Source organism: Triticum urartu, chromosome 6, assembly GCF_003073215.2.
Source record: "Triticum urartu cultivar G1812 chromosome 6, Tu2.1, whole genome shotgun sequence".
NCBI lineage: Eukaryota > Viridiplantae > Streptophyta > Magnoliopsida > Poales > Poaceae > Triticum > Triticum urartu.
Window position 1 is genome coordinate 493,885,285 of NC_053027.1, and position 20,718 is coordinate 493,906,002.

The 20,718-nt window shown below is 43.5% G+C and overlaps 2 protein-coding genes and 1 pseudogene across 2 annotated transcripts; 2 read left to right on the plus strand and 1 right to left on the minus strand.

Annotated features, from left to right (window-relative positions):
* Positions 1–4,526, minus strand: part of LOC125516876 — an 89,699-nt pseudogene extending 85,173 nt beyond the window's left edge.
* Positions 4,527–9,563: 5,037 nt separating this feature from the next.
* LOC125512500 lies at positions 9,564–10,657 on the plus strand. Its single transcript, XM_048677597.1, has 2 exons — positions 9,564–10,036; positions 10,116–10,657. Exons 1-2 carry the CDS (start codon positions 9,654–9,656, stop codon positions 10,222–10,224), a joined length of 492 nt encoding a protein of 163 aa, XP_048533554.1. The 5' UTR covers positions 9,564–9,653; the 3' UTR covers positions 10,225–10,657.
* Positions 10,658–14,419: 3,762 nt separating this feature from the next.
* Positions 14,420–17,554, plus strand: LOC125514520 (APO protein 2, chloroplastic-like). The gene is made up of 4 exons (XM_048679859.1): positions 14,420–14,625; positions 14,737–14,804; positions 15,408–15,728; positions 16,506–17,554. The coding sequence occupies exons 1-4, from the start codon at positions 14,503–14,505 to the stop codon at positions 17,329–17,331; spliced, it is 1,338 nt and encodes a 445-aa protein (XP_048535816.1). The 5' UTR covers positions 14,420–14,502; the 3' UTR covers positions 17,332–17,554.
* The last annotated feature ends 3,164 nt before the right edge of the window (positions 17,555–20,718 follow it).

A 20,718-nucleotide genomic window follows, 5' to 3' on the forward strand; every position in this document is an offset into this window, starting at 1 on the left:
GGTCTTCGTGAGCAAGCAAGTTGGGTGCACACCCACTAGTTTCTTTTGTTAAGCTTTCATACATTTATAGCTCTAGTGCATCCGTTGCATGGAAATCCCTACTCCTTGCATTAACATCAATCAGTGAGCATCTCCATAGCCCATTGATTAGCCTCGTTGATGTGAGACTTTCTCCTTTTTTTGTCTTCTCCACATAACCCCCTCATTATATTCTATTCCACCCATAGTGCTATATCCATGGCTCGTGGTCATGTATTGCGTGAAAGTTTATGAGTTTGAGATTACTAAAGTATGAAACAATTGCTTGGCTTGTCATCGGGGTTGTGCATGATGAGATCATTCTTGTGTGACGAAAATGAAACATGACTAAACTATATGATTTTGTAGGGATGAACTTTCTTTGGCCATGTTATTTTGAGAGGACATAATTGCTTAGTTAGTATGCTTGAAGTATTATCATTTTTATTTCAATATGAACTTTTGTCTTGAATCTTATGGATCTGAATATTCATACCACAATTAAGAAGAATTACATTGAAACTATGCCAAGTAGCACTCCGCATCAAAAATTCTGTTTTTATCACTTACCTACTCAAGGACGAGCAGGAATTAAGCTTGGGGATGCTGATACGTCTCCAACGTATCTATAATTTTTGATTGCTCCATGCTATATTATCTACTGTTTTGAATGTTTATGGGCTTTATTATACACTTTTATATCATTTTTGGGACTAACCTATTAACCCAGAGCCTAGTGCCAGTTTCTGTTTTTACCCTGTTTTAGGGTTTCGAAGAAAAGGAAAACCAAATGGAGTCCAATTGACCTGAAGCTTCACGGAACTCATTTTTGGAAGGAAAGAAGCCAGAAGACTTGGAGTGCACGTCGGGGGACCTGCGAGGAGGTCATGAGGCAGGGGGCGTGCCCACCCCCCCTGGGCGCGCCCTCCACCCTCGTGAGCCCCTCGTGGCCCCCCTGACGTACTTCTTCTGCCTATATGTCTCCATATACCCTAAAAACATCCGGGAGCACAATAGATCGGGAATTCCGGCGCCAGAAGCCTCCGTAGTCACCGAAAACCAATCTAGACCCATTTCGGCACCCTGCCGGAGGGGGCAATCCTTCTCCAGTGGCCATCTTCATCATCCCGGTGCTCTCCATGACGAGGAGGGAGTAGTTCTCCGTCGGGGCTGAGGGTATGTACCAGTAGCTATGTGTTTGATCTCTCTCTCTCTCTCTCGTGTTCTTGAGGTGATACTATCTTGATGTATCGCGAGCTTTGCTATTATATTTGGATCCTATGATGTTTCTTCCCCCCTCTACTCTCTTGTAATGGATTGAGTTTCCCCTTTGAAGTTATCTTATCAGATTAAGTCTTTAAAGATTTGAGAACACTTGATGTATGTCTTGCCGTCGATATCTGTGGTGACAATGGGATATCACTTGATTCACTTGATGTATGTCTTGGTGACCAACTTGCGGGTTCCGCCGATGAACCTATGTATAGGGGTTGGCACATGTTTTCGTTGTGATTCTCCGGTAGAAACTTTGGGGCACTCTTTGAGGTTCTATGTGTTCGTTGAATAGATGAATCTGAGATTGTATGATGCATATCGTATAATCATACCACGGATACTTGAGGTGACATTGGAGTATCTAGGTGACATTAGGGTTTTGGTTGATTTGTGTCTTAAGGTGTTATTCTAGTACGAACTCTAGGGCTGTTTGTGACACTTATAGGAATAGCCCAACAGATTGATTGGAAAGAATAACTTTGAGGTGGTTTCGTACCCTACCATAATCTCTTCGTTCGTTCTCCACTATTATGTGACTTTGGAGTGACTCTTTGTTGCATGTTGAGGGATAGTTATGTGATCCAATTATGTTAGTATTGTTGAGGGAACTTGCACTAGCGAAAGTATGAACCCTAGGCCTTGTTTCAACGCATTGCAATACCGTTTACGCTCACTTTTATCATTTGTTACCTTGCTGTTTTTATAATTTCAGATTACAAATACCCATATCTATTATCCATATACCACTTGCATCACCATCTGTTCGCCGAACTAGTGCACCTATACAATTTACCATTGTATTGGGTGTGTTGGGGACACAAGAGACTCTTTGTTATTTGGTTGCAGGGTTGCTTGAGAGAGACCATCTTCATCCTACGCCTCCTATGGATTGATAAACCTTAGGTCATCCACTTGAGGGAAATTTGCTACTGTCCTACAAACCTCTGCACTTGGAGGCCCAACAACGTCTACAAGAAGAAGGTTGTGTAGTAGACATCATAGTGCTTCCTCCCCCTGTATGCTGCAGACTGTGACGTAGCAACTCTGGCAGTGACATGAGTACCATCCATTGCCCCAATGCAATCCTAAAAATGGCATCACAAGCCTGTGTTAGTGCTCAAGTTGAACAATACAAGCATATCAAGCCATGAAAAGTGTATATTGTCAATGCTCACCTCGAAGTATGGATACCATCTGATACGTCTCCAAGGTATCTATAATTTTTGATTGTTGCATGCTGTTATATTATCAATCTTGGATGTTTTATAATCATTTTATAGTCATTTTATATCATTTTGGGTACTAACCTATTGACATAGTGCCAAGTGTCAGTTCCTATTTTTTCCGTGTTTTTTATATCATAGAAAATCAATATCAGACGGAGTCCAAATGCCACAAAACTTTACGAAGAATTTTTATGGGCCAGAAGGAACACAACGGGCCCTGGCTGCGCCTGGAGGGTGCCCTGAGGAGGAGGCCCAGGCGCGCCCTGGTGGGTTGTGCCCACCTCGGGTGCCCCCGGACCGCCTCTTTGCTCTATAAATAGCCCAAAAATCTCAGAACCCTAGGGGGTCGACGAAATATTCATCCAGCCGCCGCAGAGTCCAGAACCACCAGATCCAATCTAGACACCATCTCGGATGGGGTTCACCACCTCCATTGGTGCCTCTCCGATGATGCGCGAGTAGTTCTTTGTAGACCTTCGGGTCCGTAGTTAGTAGCTAGATGGATTCATCTCTCTCTCTTGATTCTCAATACAATGGTCTCTTGAAGATCCATATGATGTAAATCTTTTGCGGTGTGTTTGTTGGGATCCTATGAACTTTGAGTTTATGATCAGTTATATCTTTTTATATCCATGAAAGTATTTGAGTTTATTTGATCTCTTTTATGCATGATTGCTTATAGCCTCATATTTCTTCTCCAATATTAGGGTTTTGTTTGGCCAACTTGATCTATTTATATTGTAATAGGAAGAGGTGCTTTGTAGTGGGTTCGATCTTACGGTGCTTGATCCCAGTGACAGAAAGGGAAACAACATGTATGTATCGTTGCTACTAAGGATAAAACGATGGGGTCTATCTCTACATAGATAGATCTTGTCTACATCATGTCATCATTCTTATTGCATTACTCCATTTCTCCATGAACTTAATACAATATATGCATGCTGGATAGCGGTCGATGTGTGGAGTAATAGTAGTAGATGCAGGCAGGAGTCGGTCTACTAATCTTGGACGTGATGCCTATATAATGATCATTGCCTGGATATCGCCATGAGTATTTGAAGTTCTATCAATTGCCCAACAGTAATTTGTCTACCCAACATTTGCTATTTTTCTTGAGAGAAACCACTAGTCAAACCTACGACCCCGGGGTCTTCTTTCTCATATATTTGCCTTTGCGATCTATTTTTATTTGCTTTTATTTTTAGATCTATTAATCAAAAAACCCAAAAATACTTTGTTGCACTTTATTTTATTTGCGATCTATTTATCCAATCTATTACAACCTTTTTACCGTCACGCACCAACTTCTGGCACCGTTACCCGAAAGGGATTGATAACCCCTTTAATGCGTCGGGTTGCGAGGATTTGTTATCTGTGTGCAGGGGATGTTTACATTGTGTTGCTTGGTTCTCCTACTGGTTCGGTAACCTTGGTTTCATATCTGAGGGAAATACCTATCGCCGCTGTGCTACATCACCCCTTCCTCTTTGGGGAAATACTGACGTAGCTTCAAGCAACATCACCATCTTAGGCTTCCGTGAATCTTGGGTGGAGTCTGACCAGATGGTCTCCTGATCATATCTCCTCCGGGCTCCCCAATAGCAAAAAGCACCTGCTTGAAGTACCTAGAGATGGTCCCCATTGATCTCCTGAACGTGTTGTGAATGACCCTGAACCTCTGGTTATGGCCAACAACATGGAGGAACATGGCCACTTGCTCTTCGACACTGGTGTTAATGCTATCTTGTAGCAGCCCCCTGCTCGTGAAGGTCTCGACAAGCCTGGAAAATGGTGCTCTTTTCATTCGGAGCATCCATAGAGCCTCGGCGTCATTGCAGTTGTAGATGTAGTTCAGATTTTGGACCCTCTCCTGTTCCCGGAGAAACAATGGACCATAGTGGATCAAGCACGACGAACAGCTCTCTGGTGCATGAACATGACCCATGCCTGAATCACACTAATCAGTGATGTTGCCTAGATTATCAGCCTCATCTGTGCGTCCATAACCTAGTCGACATCGACGGTTCGTTCAGTGGGAAATCGATCCTACACATAGCCTAATGGCCTAACCACCAAGCTAACAAAGGGGGGAGGGGTGCTGCTTACCGGCATAGGAGACGAGGACGGCATAGGGGTAGCCATGGCACAGACTAGGTTGACCAGACGGTGGCCAACAACAAAGGGAGCACCAGATCCGCTGCAAACACCGCCGCCTCTTTCGTCGCCGCCTCTAGTGCATATCTGAAATTGTAGCTGCCGCCGGTGGTGAAGCAGTAGGGAAGAAAGGGGGTAGTGGCTATGAGCGAGTGAAAGGGGGTGAAGCTAGATTTGGCGCCCGGACGACACGCCAGATTTCCATCTCCCGCCATCCCCCCTCGCCCTCACGTCGCACCCGCCCGTGCGACCTCGCGCCGCACTCAACCTGGCTCACGAGAAACTGCTGATCCGAGCGTTTCCAGCGAGCCAGGCTCTGGGCTACTTTGAGAAGCGTGCAATGCAGGCCCAATAGTAAAAACAGGCAACCAAACAGGCCTCTCCCTTCCCGTGCGGGCCTGGTTGGGCTGGATGCGGGCAACCAAACACGCCCTTGGTGTATTGCATCGATATGTCGGTGTTGACATGCCGGTGTGCGCGAGAGGCGGATCTAATGGTTCCGACATTCGTAGAGGCAACGACGCGCACAACATCATCACCAACGGATGTGCGGGTGGTTATGGCGGTGGCGATGGCCTCCGTTGGTCAATGTGATGGGGCAGCGGCCCTCGACAACCACTACAAGGAGATCAAGCAGCACAATAGCACATCAAAAGGTGCGTCAGCATATCTTCCAGGACAACAATGGTGGTTGCTTGATGCTCTCGTGGTCAACACAAATAGGATTTTTCATCTTGTCCGAGGGTAGCAGCCAACACACGAGGATGCTTGAGGTGTCGGCGATATTAGTCCTACACTGACGAACGAGCGGTACACTGGTGGTTCCCCGTCGAATTCTTGCTCTAGGCAGTAGCTCCGACAATATAGTGGATGTTGTGGTATGACTCATACTATTGTTGAACAGTAGTGACCAATTTTGCGCCGAGACATGGACGACCACCTGATACGTCTCCAACATATCTATAAAGGTTTATTGTTCCATGCCATTATAGTACCAATCTTGGATGTTTTATATACACTTTCAAGCAATTATATATCATTTTTTGGGACTAACCTATTAACTTAGTGCCCAGTGCTAGTTGCTGTTTTTTGTGTGCCTATTTTTGGTTTTTCATAATATCATTATCAAACGAAGTCCAAATGCAACGAAACTTTTTGGATATTGTTTTCTGGCAATAAGAGACCCTTGGAAGCTTCGGGAGGAGACGAGAAGATGGACAAGTGGCCCACGAGGCACCAGGGCGCGCCAGAGGGGTAGAGCGTGCCCTGGTGGCTTGTGGGGCTCACGTGGCTCCGTTTGACCTAACTCTGCCTATATAAATTCTCTAAAATCAAGAAACCGATAGAGGAGTCCACGAAATACTTTTTCCGCTGCCGCAAGTTCCTGTTCTTGACAGATTTCATCTGGAGGCATTTTCCGGCACTCTGCCGGAGGGGGATTCGATCACAAAGGGGCTCTACATCATCCTTGCTGCCCTTCCGGTGATGTGTGAGTAGTTTACCATATACCTACGGGTCCATAATTAGTAGCTAGGTGGCTTCTTCTTTCTATTTGATCTTTAATACAATATTCTCCTCGGTATTCTTGGAGTTCTATCCGATGTCATCACTTTTAATGGTGTCTTTGTTAGGATTCGATGAATTATGAGTTTATGGTCAGATCTATCCATGAATATTATTTGAGTTTTCTCTGAACTCTTTTATGCATGATTTTTATATCTTCGTATTTCTCTCCGATCTATTGATTTGGTTTTGCCAACTAGATTGATTTATTTTGCAATGGGAGAGGTGCTTCGTAATGGGTTCGATCTTGTGGTGCTCAATCCCAGTGACAGAAGGGGACATGACACGTATGTATTATTGCTATTAAGGGTAAAAGACATGGTTTATTCATACGTGCGTTTATCTTGTCTACATCATGTCATTTTGCTTAATGCGTTATTCCATTTTTATGAACTTAATACACTAGATGCATGCTGGATAGCGGTTGATGTGTGGAGTAATAGTAATAGATGCAGGCAGGAGTAAGTCTACTTGTCTGGGATGTGATTCCTATATATATGATCATTGCCTTGGATATCGTCATAATTATTCGCTTTTCTATCAATTGCCCAATCATAATTTGTTTACACAATGTATACCATTTTCAAGAGAGAAACCTCTGGTGAAAACTATGGCCCCCGGGTCTATCTTTTATCATATATAAAATCCAAAAATACCTTGCTGCATTTTCCTTTATTTATTTAAATTTGTATTTTTGTTCGATCTATCTATCAAATACCAGAAATTTTAATCTTGCTCGTAACCATCAAGGGATTGACAACCCCTTGTTTGCGTTGGGTTGGAAGGATTTGTTATTTGTGTGAAGTGCTGCTAAAGAGGTGTTGCTTTGTTCTCCTACTGGATTGGTAATCTTGATTCTTAACTAAGGGAAATACTTATCTCTACTGTACTGCATCATCCTCTCCTCTTCGGGAAAATCCTAACGCAGTTCACAAGGAGCACCACCTGACAATCGTTGCAATATTCTAAGGCGGGGAGGAGTCCGACTAAGCTGCTAGTGCCTTTTGCCCCTGGTGTGGAGTACCGACGAGAGCAACTATCGAATGATTTGACGAAATAGGGTTTCCTCCCACTTATATTATAAAGCAGCGGACACCAATCACAAGGTAACTGCTGGGGCGAACAGGACATCAAGCCCAAAAGGAAAAAGGAGAAGACAAAAATGCCAACAATGGCAACTCGACAATCACGAATGGTCCTCCACCGCTGCGCCCTCCATCTATGTCCTACAACTCGCCATGGGACCGGACTGTTGCATACCAAACAACACCTCCAAAAAGGAATGCGACGCCAACGACGTTGCTGCCCGAAAAAGTCATAGGGTTTTACCCGACACGCGGAGGGGGGCGGGGGATGGTAGCACCGATGCCCTTCAGGAAGGAATGGCGACATCCACCGGCGTCACAGCGTCGTAGCCGGATGAACCGACAGGGATTTCTCCCACACACCATGCCCCGTCACCCACTAGAATGGAGCCATCCCACCATCTGGCCACCCGCAAGCACGCGCCACCACGATCTTGGACCCATCCACGTGTCTCGCTGCGAACACCACCACGAGGTCAAGAAAGCAGAGGCAAGAAGCGCCCAAAGGCAAGGACGGAAGCTCCGGAGCCGACCGGGAGGGAACCCCCTCCCCGCCGTCACGCCGGAGGCCTCTGCCTCCAGCACCGATGCGGATTGCCGACCGAACGCCGCATCCGAGGCAAACCAGGCCACCCGAGCCTGACCGGGCCCATATCGAGACCGCAATGCCCCGGCCACCACGCTGTTGCACGCCGGCAACCGAGCTGCCACCCACCACCAGCCGGACGCACCGCCACCCAGAGATCGCCCCCGCCCGCGCTAGGAACCAGGGGCGGCGCTAGGGGTATTCTTGGGTCTTCATGTGAATACCCATGATTTTTACAAAACAATATTGATTTTGGCAAAAGAGTGACAATTTTCGAAAAACAACAATGATTTTGGCAAAATGAATACACATGAATACCCGGTTGCAAATTCCTGGAGCCGCCACTGCTAGGAACCCCCGCCGCCGTGCAGGACCACCGCCGCCTGAAGGCACTGCCCGGAGCCCCTCCTCCCCGCACCGGAGGAACCTTGGAAGGGGAAGGGCCGGGGGCCGCCGCCGCCAGCATCGCCTGGGCCAGGCCCGTGGTGGGCGCCGGGGATGGCAGCAGGGAGGTGGAGGAGAGAGGGGAAGCGCTCGCGGAGGAAGAGGAGGCGCGGTCGGTCGCCCGCGGGGGCGACGCTGTCGCCGTCGGGGGGTTGGTCAAGCAATCTGTCCCCAGTTTGAGTTCTTTCATCAAATGATTTGTAGTCAAGATGTTAATTGGAACACTGCTTCATGTCCAGGGTGAAAACTCTTGCCCTAAGCTTTATTGGTTAGGTAAGGTAGTGATGAACTTGTGTCATTACTTTATTGAAGGTGTTGTCTACTGGTGTGCTGATCTCGACAAACATGATGAAAATTCTTGTCGAGGGCTTCTCTCGTCAAATGTGGCGACGATGGCGTGAGGGTATTTATCTTTTCTTGAAGGCTGTGCCGCAAAAAAATCGTTTGTCGCAGGTGTTAATTTCATATTTTATAATGATTCGACTAGGGCATATCTAGATATGCTCTAGTTATTGCAATACTTAGAGCACATCTATTTTTTAACACAATACAGACGCAAGCGCTCATACATATGCGCATACACTTACCCCTATGAATGTACACACGTACATCCTTCCACTATGAGCACCTTTGAGAGACTGAGCCGGTATATCATCTTGATATTTACGAAGTCATCGTACACGCCTCGTCGACGACAGGAACGTCTCCTCCCACTGAAAGCGCCTCGCTGAAAAACCTGCAATAAATTCAGAAATAATGCGTAGATGTGTTCTAGTAAAACTGTGTCAGTATTATGTACTCTATTTCTGTTGAGTAATTAATGTAAAATAGTTTTGTGTATCACAATGATGCAGAGGTTAGGGTTTTAATCTTCTTTTTCAAAGAAAAAAATACATATAGTGTGTGACATAAAAAGATATCATGTATTTTTTTTCGTTTGAAAATATTTATCATCAAAATGGACAAAAGAAAATGTATCTAGTAACAATCGAGAACAAACGGCATGATAGATGCATACGGCCTTGTGCACGAACGAGGTACACGTAACTGATTGCATGTGCTGTTCAAGCGCGGGGTCACGCTGGCGCGTCGCCGCCCTGCCGCGCGTCGCCACCTTGCTCCCGCCCGTTCCAGACGCTTCGCCACTCGCCACGACACCACCGAACCGCCCCTATAAGATAAGCCACCGTCACAGACTCCCATCAGCTCAAAGCGAAACAGAAGAAGCACTCAAACAGACGAATCCAAACCACACTCGATCGTTGCCACTCTGCCGATACCACACCCAGGCTAGCAGCCATGATGGCTTCACGAGCCGCCGCCGCTCTCCGCACGGCCGCCCTGCAGGGCCACTTCCGGAGGTCGGCCTCCACCGCGGCGGCGCACGCCGAGAGGCCCAAGGCCAAGCCCATGGGCGACTACGTGCCGGTGTACGTGGCGCTGGGGATGATCGGCCTGGCAGGGGCTCTGGGGCTGCACACGGCGCGGCAGCAGCTGGCGCACGCGCCCAACGTCTGGGTCGACAAGCGCAAGCGCGAGGCGGTGCCCGAGGTGGCGGACCCGGACCTCGCCCTCGACGAGGCCGAGCGCTTCGTCGGCGGCTCCGTGTTCCGCAAGGTCGCCCACGTCCAGGACGACCGCTCCCTCACCGCCGGCGTCGCCGACCCCGTCGCCGACTACCCGTACGATCTCACTTCCTGCGCGCACAGTGGTGGTTTGATTGATGTACGTGACTGATGTTGGATGATTTGTGTTCCTCAGGGCCAGGAAGGCGGTGACGCTCAAGGACGTCGGCGTAGACCCGCCGGGGATCCCCGAGCAGAGCAGGGAGGGCGTCCTCGACAGGATCTTCAAGAAGAACACCGCTTAATTTCGAGAGGAGCAGGCAACAGCACGCTTCAGCTTCAGTCCCTTTATTGCGTTAACTAGCTAGATTTGTGTTTCAATAGTCTGATCGGCTGCACTTTTTCTGGAAGCTGGTCGGTGTATCGCGAACGTGACACGTGATGGGGTTGTACATATGTATCCACTCATATCAAGAACTCTAGTTTGTTCTGGACAATAAATTATGCACCTGCGCCGCGAGGCGTGATCGTTGTTTTGAGTTTGAAATGCTAGGGTTTAGTACCATCGCACCTAGCATCCGAATAGGCCTGAAGATGTATGTACTTCCTCCGGTCATTTTTACTCTGCATATTAGAATTTTCTAAAGTCAAACTTCACAAAGTTTGACCGTATTTATATAAAAAAATATCAACATCTGTCATGCTAAAATTATATAATATCTAGTGGTATTGATTTCAGATTGTGAATGTTGACACTTATTTTTACAAAGCTCGTCAAATTTTACGGGGAGTATGTATAATGTATCGATGAACTGAAACGATAAAAGAACAGAACCCTGACGATGTATGTGATGAACTGAAACGAGGAAAGAACAGACCAAAAAAACACAGTATTCAGAGAAGTGAATTGACGAAGATAAACGAGGAACATAGAGATAAAACATGGAAAGGCCTGAAGACAAAAGAAACACAGTAAGCAGAGAAGTGAATTGACGAAGATAAAACGAGGAACATGAAGATAAAACAAGGAAAGGCCTGAAGATGTATGTAATGAACTGGAACTGAGGAACATGAATAAGAGAAGTATAGACAATGAGAGATCATGCTGCAGAGATATAGAGAACATGAAGATAAAACGAGGAAAGAACATATGATGAAGAGATCGTGGAAGATATCAAAAACACGAACCGAAGTACTAGGAGCATAAACAAACTGATTCGAGTGAGACCCAACAAGATGATTATAATTAGACGATGGGCCCACCATAAGTGGCACGCTCAACTAAAGATCCTGAAGCTCCATGAATATCTCAACAGTACTCTTATTAGTAAAAGCAAGAATATATTTTTCAGAAAATAAAAATTCATCGAAGATAAAGAAGACCTCATTCGAAAGAAAGTTGGGATGAGGGCCAGAAAATAAAAAATCCATTAAAGATAAAGAAGACCCCGTTCCAAAGAAAGTTATAAAGAAGACTAATTCGAAAGAAAGTTGGGATGAGGGCCAGAAAATAAAAAATCCATTAAAGATAAAGAAGACCCCGTTCCAAAGAAAGTTAGGATGAGGGCTAAAATCAGGTATAAGAAACTGCTCACTAAGAAGGGATTCACAAACTGCTCACTAAGACGGCATTCACAGAGGCAATGTACTCGGGTCATCATGATGATTATGCATCAATATATAAAGAAAGAAGAATCCAACCATTTGAAAAAAATTGAACAAACAACGGGCACTCGCTGAAAAGCCGGGCAGAGGCAAAGCACTATAAAAAGATGAAAGAACAACGATGGATCACGAGTACTTGCTGAAAGGCGGCCAGGCAGAGGCAAAACACTCCAGACGTAAGAGACTTGCTTAAGGCCATGGAGAGAGCGCCAAAACGGTAGGCAATGCCAATAGAGATAGAATACTCCGGTGACAAATCTTATCACGTGGATTATCATTAAAAACGACATTCTTAACATCAGATTGAGACCAATGGCAGTTTAATTTAATAAATCATGTTCAATTGATAAACATTTATTTGATAAATCTCCTCACACAGAACACCCATGTAGTGGCTACACTTATTTGATTACAAAATAAAATATGATTTTATCTGATAACTTGATAAGCATTAATATAGTTGAGGCTTTTTCTAAAGTTACTGGTTGAAAGAACATGTGGACTTTTTATGATACAAGTTGAATATTTTTTTTCAGTTACACATTGAATATTTTTTAAATTCATGTTGAATTTTTATTGGAATATATGCTGAACATTTGTGGAATTCACGTTGAACATTTTTTTAATGAAATATGTATGTGGCAATCGTGTGGCAGATTGCAAAAACTATCACACGCATCTAGCACCGTCAGATCCGATCGCGCGCACCCACCCCGCCCTCCCTGTTCTGCAGGTAATCAACAAAGGGAGCTGACCACCTCGCCTACAACTCATTGTTGAACAAGATAAGAAAAATACGGTTTTTGACATGTTTTGCCTTTAATATGATAACACAGAAAATCTTTTTGTTTCACCTATCAAACCTGGCACATAAACTTTTCCCGTGGTAAATTCTTCATCACCACCACGATAACTAACGCACCACCAACATGATAACTTTTGTATACCACACGTTACATTATGTGTAAGTAGCATGGCCATATAAGCACCGGAGTCGTGATAACTTTGGTGAAAGCATAGTGGTAACTTTGATCATTGGGAAGAAATTTGTTGACCCCCCGCCCCCAACCCCCCGGTAATTTCTGTAAATAATATGATAACATTCACGCCATATACCTGATAATTTAGATACAAACATTATGGTATCTTTAACCATTGGGGAAGAAAAATGTGAAAATATACCCGATAATTTCTGTGTAAATAGATGGTAATATACGCATCGCATATCTGATAACTCAGGTAGAAACACCATGGTATTTGACTATAGGGAAGAAAATTATCGAAAAGACACTCCGGTAACTTATGTGTAAATAGCACAGTATTATACCTCCCTCCCCTGGGTTTTTTTTTCTGTGTAATAGCATGAAAACATATGCACTGCGATAACTGAACACCATGATAAGTTTTTGACCCGTGGGGGAAAATTTGCTGAAACATACCCCTGATAAATTTTGTGTAAATAGCATGATATTTTAAGCACGGCGGGCTTGATAGGTTACCTAGAATCACCATGATAACTTTTTGATCCGGGAAAAAGTTGTTCAAAACATCCCCGAGATTTTGTGTGTGTAAATAACATGATAATACAAGCACCCATAACCGATAACTTACATATAAGCATCATGGTAACTTTCACCAAAGGAAAAAAGTTGTTAGAAACATACACTCGCCTCGCGGGGCCTGTTGGATGAACACAACACATGGCGTGCCACGGGAAAGTCACATAATATTTAGTGTCATGAGGGGTACACGTGCTCATGGGTTGGCCAAAAAAAAGGGTCCGCTTTGACCCGCTATAGGCGTGATAAGTTACACAAAAATATTATGGTAATTTTTTACCTATGAAAAAAGCACACACCCGGTTTTTAGGTGTAAGTACCATGATAATATACGAACCGTAGAACCGTTAACTCATGTACAATCCCCCATGGTAACTTTGACCGGGGGGGGGGGGGGGGGGGGATGTAAACATACCCTGATAAGTTATGTGTTAGTACCACGGTACTTTACGCATCGAGGACCTGCTAACTTGTGTACAAAACACAATGGTAACTTTGAAAGGGGGTGTAGTTGTTGAAGCATACTACATGGTAAGTTCTATGTAAATAACACGGTAACTTACGCAACATAGACCTGATAACTTGCATACGAATACCATGGTAACTTTGACCCGAGAGGAAATCGTGGTAATTTTCTGTAATAACACGATTGTAAAAAAAAAGGGTCAAAACGAATAGGTTTCGTTAGTTGAGCAACAAATCCCTAAGGGTGAGTTGGTTGTGGTGGTTCGCTTTGGTGCCAGGGAGTCATGGGTTTGAATCCCACATGCGTAATTTTTTTAATCACATGGGAGACATGAAGTGGCAGTTTTCCCGGGGGGTGGGCGCGGGAGAAGCAGCTTTCTCGGGAGAGCCAGCGGGACCATTCGGGAGGAGGAGGGATCGAAGGGGGGAGGGTCGTTCTGTACTTACAGGGAAGGAATAAAATATGTGTGGTAGTTTTAACTATGTGGCACACGTGTGCCAAATATCATAGTCTTTTTTTTAATGCAGAGTGAACATTCTTAAAAACATGCTGAACATTTTTCAAGATAAAGTGTTTATGAACATTTTTTTAGATGACATAATATTTTTATACATGTTCTAAATACATTAAAAATTTGTGTGAACAAAATTTTACATCTGTTATGTTATGAATGTTTTTTGAAAATTGCGTGAAAAGAAAATGAGACCAGTGAGGCAGTGACCAAGATCCCACCTCATCAGCCCACATGGACAGTCCAGATGGCTCCTGGCTCCTTGCGACGACCGAATAGGCCCACCCCGACCCGAAGAAGCCCGAGGCAAAGAGAGCCTAGCGAACGCAGAGGATAGGGAGAGAAGCAGCCAGACGCGCATCGCTCGCTCCCTCTACCTCCAATGGCCGCGGCCATGAGACCCTCCTCCTCCCCCTACCCTCTCCCGCCTCCCCCGACCTGCTCGTCCCGCCTCCCCCAGCTCCGCTCCTTCGTCGGCCTCCGGTGGTCTGCCCCCCGCGTCCAGGTAGGCCCGCCCCCAACCTCAACCTGGCGCTAGTTGTTCGGCTGTAGGAGCAGAGAGGGTTGGATAGGAGCGATGGTTTTGAAATTTGATTATGCTTTCCCTCCGGCGCAGGTCAGGAGGCAATTAGACGCGGTTGCAGGAATTGGCAGTGGTGCGCGTGGATGCGGTGGACGATTCAGGTTAGTTCGAGGCTTGCTTTATTTATGGTGCCGCTGCTGTTAGGAAAAACTGCTGAAAATAAAATCAAAATTACAGTAATAATGTTGGTCAGTGCCGCTGTTGGTAGTTTGCTCTGATGATTTGCAACTCTGAAATGCTGTCATGACTCATAAGTACTCCCTCCGTTCCTAAATATTTGTCTTTCTAGACATTTCAAATGACTACTACATACAGATGTATGTAGACATATTTTAGAGTGTAGATTCACTCATTTTGCTTCGTACGTAGTCACTTGTTGAAATGCCTAGAAAGACAAGTATTTAGAAACGGAGGGAGTAACTTTTACCACTGATACTCTCGTAGCGAGTACCTTAACCTTTGGGCGATAAACTATGATGTTAGTAAGATACCGGTCCAGTTCATGAACAGGTAATGGTAAGTTGGTAGCGAATCATAAACTTGCGATAAAACAAAAAAGTTGATGAGACTAGTTGAGTTGGGTATGCTTGGTGAAAATTTACCTTGATTTAAGCAGTCACATTTGATTCTGAAATCGAGTGGGTCCAATGTTGAATATATTTCCGTGCCCTGATGAATCCCCCCTTTTTCCTGACAATTTACAGAGCGCCCGCTTCCAGTGCGTCCCAGCCTTGTTATAGCTCCATCGTCATTAGAAACGACAATTCTCAGAATGCTGATTTTCCACGTAACTACTCCAAAAGGGAGAAGAAACCATTTCCTATACCAGTACTGGAGTTAAGGCGCCGAGCAAGACAGAGGATGAAGGAAGCTGAAGGGAAGCCTAGGGGGCCGCCGCCACCTCCGAAAAATGGATTGCTGGTCCAGAGACTAATACCAGAGGCATACAGAGTGTACAACGCAAGAATTTTGCTGATCAACAACTTGAAGAGGCTGATGAAAGTAGTACCAGTGAAAGGCTGCAAGTAATTATCTTGTCCTGTTTTTTTTTTTCCTGATAAGTATGCTCTTGAAATCACGCTAAGGGTAAAATTTCTCATTACATATCTATCACACCGGACAGAAGAAGTCTGCCTTCATGTTGTATAATCTATAAAGCAAGATAGCAGGATAGGATTCGTATAAACGGCAGATAAAGTACCTCACATACACGTTTTCCATTGGCAACAAAATTAAGTTATGCCAACGCATATAATTAACTTCCTTTTGCGTCTAGTTATATGACATGAAACATGGAGGTACGCTTAGAAGTAGTCTGCTTGAGAGTATGCTAGAAGGTTGTTTCTTGTGTACCCCGTTGAATATATACATTTGCATGCGTGCGTAGATTACTGAATCCAGTTAAGACATCTCCATTTGGTTTTAGCAAAGCCTCTATTGAGTCACAATGGACATCTGCATTAAGTCAGGCCGGAAGTTTGGACTTCATGTTTATTTCTCTAAGAAATCTCTGTCCATGTTAAAAGTTAATCCCATGATGGTATTTGATAATTTTAAAAGGATTTTGTTCATAAGTCATAATGCTGCGTTGCCCTGTGCTTCCATAGGTTGTGTCGTGTCACATCCACAAAATGATATTGATAGCCATGACTAGTTTGCAATTTGCCAACTTATGTACTCTCAAGTTGTCATATGCATTTGTTCAGTTCACTATGCCACTCGTGTGCACTTGTGATTATCAGTGAGACCGATGATTTCTTTACTATTGCTAAGTGAGGAAATAATGCCTATTTCCGGTGCAGATATTGCAGTGAGATACACGTTGGATCTGTTGGACACCCTTTCAGAACATGCCGAGGAATGTCTTCTGATAAACGTAAGGGAGAACATGACTGGGGAAGTACTTTTGTTGAAGCTGTTTTCTTGCCAGTTGAAGCTTACCACCTAGAGGACCGTCTAGGCCCGCGTATCCCTCATGACCAGAGGTTTGAGGTGCCCCGCATTCCTGCTCTCGTGGAGCTTTGCATCCAAGCTGGTCTCGACCTCCCTGAGTACCCCACAAAGCGCCGAAGAAAGCCAATTGTTAAGATCGGAAGGAAAGAGTTTGTCGACGCAAATGAAGATGACCTGCCTGACCCAGAGCCTGACAAATTTAAGGAGCCAATTCTCGAAGAAGTACCCGACGATGAGATTACCCCTCCATCGAGCCCAGAGGAGACGGCTGCTCTTGCCGAGGAAACACTCGAAGTGTGGGAGACACTCCGGAACGGTGCCTTGAGGCTCATGAAGAGGTATTCAGTGAGGGTGTGCGGATACTGTCCTGAGGTGCACATTGGAGCGAGTGGTCATAAAGCGCGCAACTGTGGAGCCTTCAAGCACCAGCAGAGGAATGGACAGCATGGGTGGCAGGCGGCGGTGCTCGATGACCTGATACCCCCTAGATACGTCTGGCACATGCCGGAATCTGGGGAGTTGCAGAAGGAGCTCAAGATCTTCTATGGGCAGGCGCCGGCTGTCGTCGAGATATGCATTCAGGGCGGCGCAAAAGTGCCGGAGAAGTACAAAGCCACAATGAGGCTAGATATAGGGATTCCCTCCAGTTTGAAAGAGGCTGAAATGGTCGTCTGAATGGAAATGTGGTGTTTACGTTGTGTACGATTGAGGTCAAGAAAACCGCAAGCTCCATTCGTGCTGACCATAGGTTCATTATTATCTTACTCCATGTATATAGCGGGAACTTAGCTTAGTCAGATAATCTGGTAAGTTTTGTTTGTTTCAGATGTGAATTAACATTTACCAGATGTTTCTTTGTCTGAGGAATGTCATGGCCAGTGGCCACTACTTACAACGATGGAATTGGGGCGCACATGCTGATGCTGATATGTGTCTTACGATGCGGTGTGCTACATGAACACTTTTGTGTCAAATTCAGAACCAGTGCAGAATCTAGTATTTCTAGTTCAGTTTTTTTTCTTAATGAAGTTCCACTACTTACTTTCATGAAATGATCAGCCAAGTTTTTTATTTTATTTAATAGTTTTCTATCCTATTAATCGCTTTAAGCCTTTTAATGGTGAGCGCTGTAGTACTATTGAAATTGAAAATAAATGATAGTCGTAACTGCCTCGTAAGCTTGATGGAATATTTTCAACTACTATTGGAATATTTTCAACTACTATTGTAACATTTTTCTACTTCCTTAAAATAATCATTTTAATCCAAGAAACAAAACATTTTGCAGTTGCAATGCAAACATTACAAGCTATGTAAACACTTTCTTAGATAGTTATACTTTTTTCACTGTGTGTCCATGTCATACATTTTCTGTGATCTACTTAATGTTTTGTAAAAAACTTGTGAATCTATTAATTTTAGTTCACTAATAGTATTGACATATTATAAGTGTGGCCGATTTTTTAGTAGCTATTCTGTGCTGCAAATAATGCTTGAAGTTTTGTCTTTCATCCTTTTATCTTTTCAGGAAACTGTTAACATCGCCCATCGGTATTTGTTTTTGCTTATCGATGAAGATCGAAATTGGATTAAAAAATTCATTGATAAATCAAATAATTTTCCAAGGTAAAAGAGCACCAGACCAATTTGAAAATAATAATAATAATAATAATAATAATAATAATAATAATAAGGAAAATAGCTCCAATAAAGGGAACCCAAGTATTCGCTATGGCATAGTAAAAAATCTCATTGTTCTCGCACTGTTGAACTTCATACTATGCTATATTACTCGAATTATTTTATTCATTACTCAACCAACTGTGATAAGTCCATGCATATGCTATTCTTTAATCTAGCTATATGGTGTGTTCGGTGGAATTCCTCCGCACATATAACACTTGCATCCCTCGGGTACGCACGTGGCGGATGGGCCACCGGGTGGGGAGATAAACTTCTTGCAGTAAGATAGGCATTCGGCGTTGTTACATTTGCCCTTCCTGATGATGTGTTTGCATACGGTCTTAGAAGCTGCCATAGCTAGATATCAAAAGGGAAAATAGGGTATGTTAGACAATCATGCAATATATACATATGTCAAAAATTCACACACATTACTAGTGTAGATAACTAGGCACTAGAGTGCTTGGTATTGATCGACTAGATACCCAATGATAGAATTAGGAGGGAAAATGCAAGGAATAGAATGTGTGTGCTCCTCATTTCTTGGTCTACACTGAACTCTAGGATTGAGTTGCTAATATGGTGCTTGTTGTGCCCCTTTGGACTACTAGTGTAGAATTGAAAGGCAAATGATGCTTCCTTTATAGTGGGCAAATACTTGTAACCGATGAAGATAAGGTCACATTAATCGCAATACATTAATATGATTCATGCTGAAGAAGGGATCAACGATATTAATTAAGTTCTTTAAAAGGATCAACTCGATGGTATTAATTCATGAACAAAATAACAACAATTTAATCGAGGTGGGGTATTGTGGCGAATTAGCACACACTGAGGATAATAACTGGAAAATGTTTTAAATATTTTTTTGTTTTTTCCTCCCCAAAACTAGGTGTGCAAGCACAAGAAGAGTAATTGCTCTTTTTATGACATTGGCTATATGGCAAAGTACGAACACAATGACTTAAATCTCATTGCAAATGCAAAAGGAAATTATTTTATTTGAAAAATAGATTGTACAAATCATGAATATTTAAAACTAACAAGAATTGGGGAACATACTAATACTCATATAGTTTTATCTATAGCACATATGGATCATATAGACAATGATATCATTTATGCATCCTACATTGTAGTTCCTAAGTTCCAAAATGGAAGCAATGGAGTGAGAGAGGGGATGACACAATCAACAAATTTCGAGCATTCAGTAGACACTAGGAGGCTTAAAATTAGTAAAAAGTAAGGCCATAAATTTATAAGAAAAATAAAATAAAATATTGAAAACACTAGTAATAGGTTACCCTTTTGAGAGGTTAGAGTTAGATGTCTCCGACACGTGGCACAGCCGAAACCATGGGCTATGTCGTTTATGTCATTTACGCACATAGGAAACCACATATAAGGAATTCAATGTCAGATAAAGGCTTACCATGAAATCGTCAACTATGAGCCTAACCTCCAATTCATGTTTCAACTGGAGGCCACAAACATACAAGAGCTTCATGCGACACTCATCCCATGACCTAAGCTCTTTGATAGTCTTGGGATCGAGGTCTAAGGACAAGATGGTTTGTGAATTGAACTACCACTAGGAAACATGCCCGTGGGTTGCAACGGGATTGCAAGTACAACAATTTTCAGTGATTTATCATTTACTATTTTGAGCTATTTTCAGTTTTTTATCATTTCCTGTTTTGTTTCCACATGCTAGTGAATTAGGAAAAAACAAAAGTTTGAAGTATTAATACCATTTCTTGTATCTCATTATCTTTATAGATTGAAACTATAAGAAAGTGAAAAATCCACCTATCAAATAAATTTGTATCAAAACATGCAACATTTAGGCCTCCTTTGGTTCATAGGATAGAAATGTTGTAGGAATAGGAAAATCATAGGAAATGGGATGTCATGCATCTTAATTCCTATAGAGAAAGAGATGTCATTTGATGCATAGGATAGGAAATTTTCTATTGAGTATTGGCTAATGTTTTTTTTTCTTCAAAATGTGAAGGATTGATTCCTATCCTATATAGGAATAGGAATCCATTCCTACAAACCAAAGGGTCTCAAAGGAAATTTTCCTATGCAAATCCTATCCTATAGAAATCCTATGACATTCCTACAAACCAAAGGAGGCCTTAGCTTTATTTCCAATAAGAAATACACATTGGATGCATGCCTGGAATCAAGATATGCAATGATTCCTTCCTGCCTTGCACAACAGCAATCTTGTTTAGTACATTCTGAAAGTTTGCATCACTTCAATATACACCGAACTATGCTCATGTTTGGACATCTACAGAACATCGGAAACCTCTCGCACACTGAAAAGCACAACCATCACACCGCGTTCAACTGGAACATGTTACGCCG